The sequence below is a fragment of the Crassostrea angulata genome, chromosome 8 (genome assembly GCF_025612915.1).
Source record: "Crassostrea angulata isolate pt1a10 chromosome 8, ASM2561291v2, whole genome shotgun sequence".
Classification (NCBI taxonomy): Eukaryota; Metazoa; Mollusca; class Bivalvia; order Ostreida; family Ostreidae; genus Magallana; species Magallana angulata.
The window spans coordinates 26,277,905-26,287,145 of NC_069118.1; the positions used below are offsets into that span (position 1 = coordinate 26,277,905).

At 33.3% G+C, this 9,241-nt stretch overlaps 1 protein-coding gene across 1 annotated transcript; it reads right to left on the minus strand.

Moving 5' to 3' along the window:
• Positions 1 to 1,565: 1,565 nt before the first annotated feature.
• LOC128159201 (uncharacterized) lies at positions 1,566 to 2,854 on the minus strand. Its single transcript, XM_052822261.1, has 4 exons — positions 2,705 to 2,854; positions 2,389 to 2,516; positions 2,136 to 2,296; positions 1,566 to 1,753 (listed from the first exon to the last, which is right to left on the minus strand). The coding sequence occupies exons 1-4, from the start codon at positions 2,852 to 2,854 to the stop codon at positions 1,566 to 1,568; spliced, it is 627 nt and encodes a 208-aa protein (XP_052678221.1).
• Positions 2,855 to 9,241: the final 6,387 nt, after the last annotated feature.

The window sequence follows — 9,241 nt, forward strand, 5'->3', positions numbered from 1 at the left end:
CTGAGAAGAAGATTTTTAAAGATTAACTATATACAGTTCTATGTAAAACATCGACCCTCCATTGTAGCCCCACCCTATCCCTTGGGGATCATGATTTTCACAACTTTGATTCTATACTACCTGAGGATGCTTCCACACAAGATTCAGCTTTCCTGGCTCATGAGTTTATTAGAAGAAGATTTTTAAAGATTTACCTATATATTCCTCTTTAAAACTTCGACCCCCCATTGTGGCCTTACCCTACCTCCATGGGTCATAATTGTCACAACTTCGAATCTACACTACCTGAGGATGCTTCCACACAAGTTTCAGCTTTCTTTGCGCATGAGTTTATGAGAAGAAATTATTTTAATATTTACTCTATATATTCCTATGTAAAAAGTCGACCCCCTCCCATTGTGGCCCCACCCTACCCCTGGGTGTCATGATTTTCACAACTTTGAATCAACACTACCTGAGAATGCTTCCACACAAATTCCAGCTTTCCTGGCCTAATGGTTCTTGAGAAAATCATTTTTTTTTAATTTCTCACAATTTTTCATTAATTTCTAATTGTCTCCTCTTAAAAAAGGGCAAAAAACACATTTGTGAGCATCTATAAAAGTGTTTCTATGGCAACCAGATAGCACAAAATCTCCACCTTCTTGAAAAGCAAGCTTGATAGAGTAGTTCTTTTCGCCTTTATCAAAATCAAGTTAAATATTAAATATTTTCAAACAGAGTATTGTCTTTAAAATGTTTTTACATCATTACATTACATGTACATCATTTATGTATACATCTGTAAAAAAAAGAATAGTTTCCATGACAACAAAAAGTTACAAATTTTTTCAATGTTAATAGCAGCTGAAGTTGAAGATTGTGAATGGTATTCTTTTAATCTATATTCCAAAAGTATTATATCAACAAATGAAATATGATCAATAAATAAATGTAGTTCAAGAGATTAAAATACACACACAATTAAGTTTCCATGACAACACAAACTTATTCATACAAAATGCATTACACTCAAATAAGATTCAAATATTCACTACAATTTTAACACCATTCATCAAACATGTTGTTACATGCATGCATGATGAGAGATCCTTCAGTTTTTTTTTAAGATACTGTAAAGGTTTGTGCACATACAAATAATTTAATTATGGATAGTAGAAAAATAAGCAATTTAAACTTGCGCAAATACAAATAATTTCATTGTGAATAATAGAAAAAATTAGCAATCCAAACTATTGAAATTTTTTTTTTATTATTGCATGGATTTTAGGATCTGAGGCTAAGCAGTTGATATACAAGTAATATTTAATCTAACAATGTTTACAGTTGAATGTCATTCTTCCGTCCCGCTAAGTTCTCCCTCAGAGGACTCGCTTTCATCAACTGGAGTTGGAATGTTGTTTGCATCGTCAACAAAGTCTCCCCAGTTTCGAACTCCAAATCCACTTGTGATCCTGTGCCACGCATTTCCCAAAAACAATAAAATGGCTGCAATGTGGGAACACATCCCAACAACTCTTGCCCCGGCTCTGCATTTACAGTACCATGCTGTAACACTTGCTTCATCATATCTTTTCCATAACTGGTATGATCGAGATGATACATGTCGACTCTGTAACCGTACCCTGATAAGACCTGGCTCCTCTTTGTGGACATGTATCTGGCAGTTGCCTTCCAAGTGTTCCTGTGCATAACTGGGTGAGAGTCAAAGCTGTGAGATTTCGAAGCTGCTCTTCATCAAGATACGGAAAGCCTAATAAAAAACATATCAAAGTAATTAAAGTCAAATAAATACAGGCAGAGAAAAATATATGCTAGGCTAATCCACTGTACATAAAATCAAAGATTAGCATTTGATTTGGATTAAAAAATGTTATTATGAACACTCAATACAAAACTTTGTGATTATTTGATAATTTATACATTTTTATTTTTCATAAATGAAAAAAAATATATCAAGTTATAAAATACTATAAACTGTTTATGTTTTCAAACATTTGGAGAAGACTATCTAACCTGTTTTAAACTTGTGTCTTACCCTTTTGATTTATTAAATAAATTCAATTCAAACATTTGAAGCAGGACAAGCAAAATTCTGTGTTAACTAGGGGGTACATATAGTTATTCATACATACCTTTTAGATCATCTACTGGTTCCCAACACACAGAGGGTCGATCTAGGTGATGTTCCTCCACATGTTGTTGTAAGGCGTTGACTTGCTTGGATAGAAAAAGCATTTTACATCCAAGGGACTCGTCCTCAGTAGCATTTCCGTTAAAAAGGGGTTTCATGTATCTGTAACCAACAAAAACAGAAGTGTTAAAATAGTAAAAATATCAAATAGTACAGAGTATTAGTATAAATAAATTATATTGTTCTATTTTTACCTATTGCAAATAGCACAGACAATCCTTATGAAATCCCCTATGTATGGAATCTGACTTGTTGGCAATACATGCCGAAGGTATTTCCATTGCTTGATCCGGGAGTTCGCGGATTCCACAACCCACCTGATCTGTAAAAAAATAGAGAATTCAATTTTAATCAATGCTTACATTTAAAAATGTGATATATCATTTCATATGCAGATCTTGGTACATATACTCTCTCTCTCTCTCTCTCTCTCTCTCTCTCTCTCTCTCTCTCTCTCTCTCTCTCTCTCTCTCTCTCTCTCTTACACACTACTGAGTCTTTATTTTTCACCTTTGTAACAAGACGACTTGTATTGGCACTCTCTGTTGTCATCTGTTTCTCTCCTTTGGACATAAAAGAAGGCATGGGGGCTTGGATCCCAAGCTCTTCCAAAAAATCCAGTGAGTCTCGAAACCCCACGATCAACCACGAAAATATCATCTTTCTCCACCCAGTTGCAAATGTCCTTTATGTTGGACTTCATGACGTGCTTTAGGATACTTGCGTCATTGTTCTTTGCAAGGTAGGGGCCCATAACTGATAAGTAGTAGCCAGTCGTTGAATCAATTATCAATGGCTTTACCAAAGGACGTCCCTTGTGCACATTATATGATTGCCTTTGGAATTGAAAGTTTCCGCTTTTGTTAATGTAGATGTAGGTACCATCCATTACCAAAATTGCTTGACTGCCTGGGCTGGTTTCGAACAGTGTTTGAGCTAACTGTCTTGTATGGTGCTGTATAATCTCTGCACGTGAGCTGTGCTGGAAACCAAGATTCTCATGGACAAATCTTCCAGAAAGGGCTGAGCGTACAGAACTAATGCATCTTCGAATACTGGACTTTGATACATTGAAAAGAGTTGAAAGTACTCTGTTTGATTCACCTCCCCTTAATTTCATCAGGAAAATAGCTAAGCTAGTCCGTACAGATCTTGTTGGAGTAGGCTGAACTTTTCCCTCCACGAAGAGCAGAAGACCTTTGAAAGAGTCCTTGGAAATTCCCATGAGATCACGGTACTCGGCATCACTGAGAGTTTTTTCGCTGTTAAAATCAAGTCTTGTTTTCTCTTGCCTGAATTTCTGACCTTAAAAACTTGATCAGTTGGGTGATTGTTGATCTATTCACTGTTGTTGTATCAGCTGTGGGTTCAAGATCCCCAATATTTCCATGCAGATGGTTTGGACAACACCTGGCACCAGCTGGAATAATGATTTCCTTGGATATAAATATCTGGTGTCTGATATCCCCAGGAACAACAATGAGTTTTGGTCCAGGCCTCTTGCAGATGCAACAGGAGGAGTGTCCTCTAACTGAGCTAGGGAATGGCAGCTGCACTGAAGGTGGGCTAACAGTTGTTACAGATGTGGATGGCTGAGGAGTACATGTAGAAAAATTACATGCCTGCACTTTTTTCTTTGCATTCTCAGATCCCTTAACATATGACTTGCACACATGACGACACTTGTTGCAGAGAAAATCCCCATCACTTGGTGTTTGTCCTTAAATTCTGTTAACCACAAGTCTGTGACTTTTGGATATGGTAAATCTGTCAGTCCTTTTTGTTATGAGAGACAAAGGAAGCACTTGTAGGACTTTTTACCAGGCATCTGTAGCGAAATAATTGAAAACCTAATAAGATTATTCAAAGACTACATGTACATGTATATAATTATAGAGTTTTGAATTTTCCTTCTTCCAACTTTTTATTTAATGTATACATACATATATAAATCTCTTTTTAGTTATTATGGCTAAGACTTCTTTTTTGTTATTACCAATTACCAATAGTTAAGATAAATGTGACAAAAATATGTTATGCACAGACACACAAGGGCAAAATAGCCTAATTATACTCCCTATCTCCTTCGATTCAGAGCAGGGGTATAAATAACAGTACACAAGTATGTTGTATATACAATATCCCTACTAAATATTATTGAGTAGTTGCACAGACTAATGTATATGTTAACATTAAAATCATAAGTTTAAGACTATCAATTTCTAAGAATACCAGGAAAATAAATTCCCTTATTATAGTTTATTTAAGACATGTTTTAGAATTTGGGATTAAGCATTATACATGTGTAATGTATATCAAGATTTGTACATGCACACAGCATATTTGAATTGAAAAATTAAATTAAAAAAAAAATTATTATAAAGAGTAGCAAACACATTTGATATCAAGTTCAAAATTTATTAGAATAATCTTTATCACTTTGTTAAACAATCTTTGATGAAAAAAATAGCAATTTGATGAAATGATTTTAAAACGGAAATAATTTTTTTTTAAGAACATTGAATTTGTAGATTTGTGAATTTTCTTTTAAATATAGTGGCAATATATGGTAAAAAATAATGAACTAGCACAAAGTTACAATTTATCTATTAATTATTCATTTTTTCCACAAAGTAAATACAATTTCCTAATTAATGCAGGTGTACAAAATGCACGATCCACCACTGCAACTTTGTTAGAGTTGTCCCCCTTGCAAATATTTAGAATAGCACATTCAATTCTTTACGTACGACATTTATTTATGATAACTAGCTAAAAATATTTAACAACAATGATTATTGAAAATATCAAATTACCTTTCAAAATAATAAAACTACCCATCTGTTCTCAAAGTAGTTTTATTCTACGTGTTTCAACTAAATATTCCTTAAACACCTACTGGCGTGCAACCAGTTCTCACCGACTACCATTTCTCGCCAGTACATTGTGACGTCATTTTTCGTCTATAATTTTATGTCTTGATAAAATGACGTCACAATGTACTGGCGAGAAATGGTACTCGGCGAGAACTGGTCGCACGCCAGTAATGACATACTTTCAAGTCGAATTCACCGATTGTAAACAAACTGTGTACGATGTACAAATTATATCCATAAAAGTAAAAAAAAAACACTTTTGATTTTAATGAGCACGTATTTTTACTCGTTTTATATGCTTACTGTACATTAGAAACGTCAAACAGTTGCAGTACCTTGACATTTTCTAATAAACTACTTGTTTGCATGGTTATTAAAAAGTTGGTGTTTTAAACGTATGGAAAAAGAGATACAAGTGTGAAAAAGATGTTTAAACTAAAGTTTTGTATATACGTACGCATGGTATTATAGCGAAATGACATCAGGATATCTCATATGCAGACATCAACACTCATCATGCTGATCAGTTCATCACAATTAAGCTGACAGACGACAATTTCTCCTCTTCCCGCGATAAGTCAAACGGTATTATTTCGATGACAGCGCATTCCTCGCTGATAATTTTTTTCGTTAGAAAAATTTTCTTTTGACTTTTTCTTTTAATTACACTTAAAATATTCATTTTTAAGCGAGGAATGCGCTGTATAAGAAAAAAATGTCTCTAATGTTGAAAAAAGCCGAAATTTCCGGGAAAACTACAAACTTATATTGGTTTGACTTTTGTTATGTACGTCCAATGTCCGGTTTGACCAAAAGTTAATACACATTCGATTAGGGTAAGTGTCCGAGTTTACAATGGGTGGTGAAATGTACTTCATTTTTCACCCAGTTAATAGGCCATATTTGATAGAAAGTGGTTTTTGTTCTTTAACCAGAGATCGACCAATGTGCGTTCGAACACAGACATGCACACCGTAAGTTTTCCTTTTTACCGTGGTTTAACTCTAGTTAAAGATCGAACTCCCCAATATCTCAGTTTTGTTTCGGGGAATTGATGGTTTGTTCTATTTTGTGCAATCCAAGTTTCATTTTACACAGAAAATCAATCAATCATTGATTCATGTTATAAATGTTATAAATAAGCAAATTTCTAAGAACAGATATTTCATGTTTCTTGTAAGAACATTGATCTAGACATTCCTTAATTTTAATATATATTTTAAAGCACAACATTTGTCTTTCTTGTTAATTTGAAGGCAAATCAGTTTTTTTAATACTGACACCATGAGCCAACATAAATCCAGTCATACATCCAATAGTACCTCTGCCATTTTCGAATTAAGAGGCAACAAACAGAATTACGAGATGCGAGCCTTACATACCTCCAATAGTACCTCTGCCATTTCCGAATGAAGAGGCAACAAACAGAATTACGAGATGCAAGCCTTACAAATTCCTCTACTACTTCTTACTCCCACGTATGGACTGTTTATAACGATTTCGCAGAAATTATGAGTTTTCTTGGTTCAGGTTCCAGTTAAGCAACAGGTATTGGTAAATTATATTGCAAACCTGTTTTCCAGGGACTATATGGCAACAACCGTTATAGCTTGCTTTTCTGTTGTTAGTTACATTCATTAACTTTACAACCTTAAGGATCATGTTCATCTTTTCTGATACAAAAATTGTTGTGCTCAACCCGTAAGCATATTTTGCACAACTCAGTCTTTATATATTATCAGTTACAGTTTTTAATACATTTGAATCAGCCATGTTCAAAGCAATATTTACAATGGCCTTTTATGGATTTTTGAGAGTGGGAAAAGTGACACCAGGCGGAAAGGTTGTATATGAAAATGTACTTCTTTTTTATTAGATTAATATGGAGCACGCGAGGATCACTATCAAATTTATTACACATAAGCATCATGCTATGATGGCTAACCATTTTAAAATTCATCCTACAAGTAACAAAAACTATAGTCCAATTCGTTGCCCCCGTTACTACATGAGATTAAAATACGAGAGTAAAGCAGACATCACACGCCCTCTTCCGGAACCGCAATATCGTTGCACTAGACATGTTAAGAAAATAATCGGTGAACGATTTTTTTTACAAGGCCGAACCCATTTAGGTTTCTTTCTTGCTTTATTGGATTTGATCATCATAGACCGTACTTGATCTCCTCATAATGGTCAATGTATGATTCCTTATTCCTTTTAAACAATGTTCTAGTTTTGTCAGCATTTTAATTGGATTAAATTTAATCATTTATTATTCATATTGAATCAAATATTTATCAGTTTTCTTTTTGAAACCCTCTGAACGCTAACACAAACTATAACACATAATATCTATTGCCTACCATATTTTAGGTCACAAAAATTTCTAAGTTTTCGATCAAACAGGTGTAGTCGGTATGAACTAGTGTCTTATATATGTCGCACTTGCGCTTACATTCTTCTGATTTTTTTTGTCCGTACAGGTCAATAGCCTCGTTAATTTGTGAAATAATGGCAGGAAAGTTTTCTCTTCAGTGGAAACAGTTTTCAAATAACAGGTCTCCGTATACAACTAATCGTGCTGTAATGTTATGGTTTTTTTGGTTTAATTTTGTGTCACTAAGTTTTATAAACATTATACACAATAATTGAAATTGTTAAATTTTAAAGAGATCTTGAGCCAGTACCTTCCCGGGTACATAGAAATAAAAAACTTAAAACATTAAATCAAACAACCACCCCCCTAAAAAAAATAAAAAAAACCCCCAAAAATAGCATTTTGGGGAGCTATAAAAACTAATCAAATTTTGGTACAACCGGTTCCCATTTAGGGACTTAAAAGATTACATACATGAATGAAAAAACAAAGCAAATTTTATTAAACACAAATATAATCAAGATTTTGAACTTGTTAATTGTATGCGCAGATTTGTCTGTTTCTGTAAAAAGAACCTTCCGTAGAAATTATCTCCTGATAGTTTTGATGCAACAGAAATATTGATATTTCCAATTTGCGCTCGCTATGCAGATACAAACGCCCCCCCCCTTTTTTTGGAGGGGGGGGGGTGGGGCGGGTCTTTTAACCATGTGAGAGAAAGGTCAGATATATAATTGTTCCCATAAAAATTCGCTGCCGGTATTTCAAATATCTTTTATGTACGAGATAGATGGATAAGTGATTGAATTGCAATATAAGTAGAGTTTATGTTTTCTTTTTTTTCATTTGCGTAAAGAATATTCCATTAAAAGCCGCACTCTCCGCTTTCAATTTTTTTTTCTCCAAATAAAAGAGCTTTTCCGATTTAAAGAATGTCATCATTTTATTAAGTCTATTTTTGTATTGGTTGGTTTATACACAATATCATAACAAATTTTACGAATCTTTTTTTTTTACTTGAATGCTGTTAAGTAATTTTAAGTACAATTATTTAGAAAACCATTTAAGTAAATAAATTTTTGAATTTATTCGCTCCATATATAGAAGAAATTACTGTGTTTTGTGTGATGTATACAAAATGTTCACTAATTATAAGCCCGTAAATGTAATATAGCACTGGATTTGTTTATTTCGGTTTGCTGTAATATTTTTAATCTAGTCTCTTTTTTATTAATATGTCACTTTTTATCTTTTGGATGATAAGTCTGTCGATGAGAATAACAATGAGCACTTTGAAATGAATAGTTACGTTTTCCGATGTAATCAGAAGAACATAAATCTGCACTCTTTCTAATATCGTAACATGAACATATCTACTTAAGTTATTCGTTCATGTTTTTTTAATTACTTGACGGATTTATCAGCCCTCTGCATTGCCATATATTTAAAAATTAAAAATTGCTATTAATAATAAGTGAAACTTACTTAGTTTATACGGCTAGTTTTGAGTAACTATTCCTTTCACGCGCCTTTTATGAACTGTACTATGTCTGTCGATAACAAGTCGCCGAGTTTGTAATTGTTCCTTTCTCATTTAAAATTCTTAAAATTATTACAAAATACTACTATTTCGAACATGAGATGTTTTTAAATTCAATTTTCCTACTAATTATTATGTTCCTTCACATAATATATATTTTTCATTTAATTAATAATCATATTTTTAAGCAAAATAAGACATATTTTTGGCACATTTACGCTTTCAAGTGTGTTTTCTCTTATAACACAATC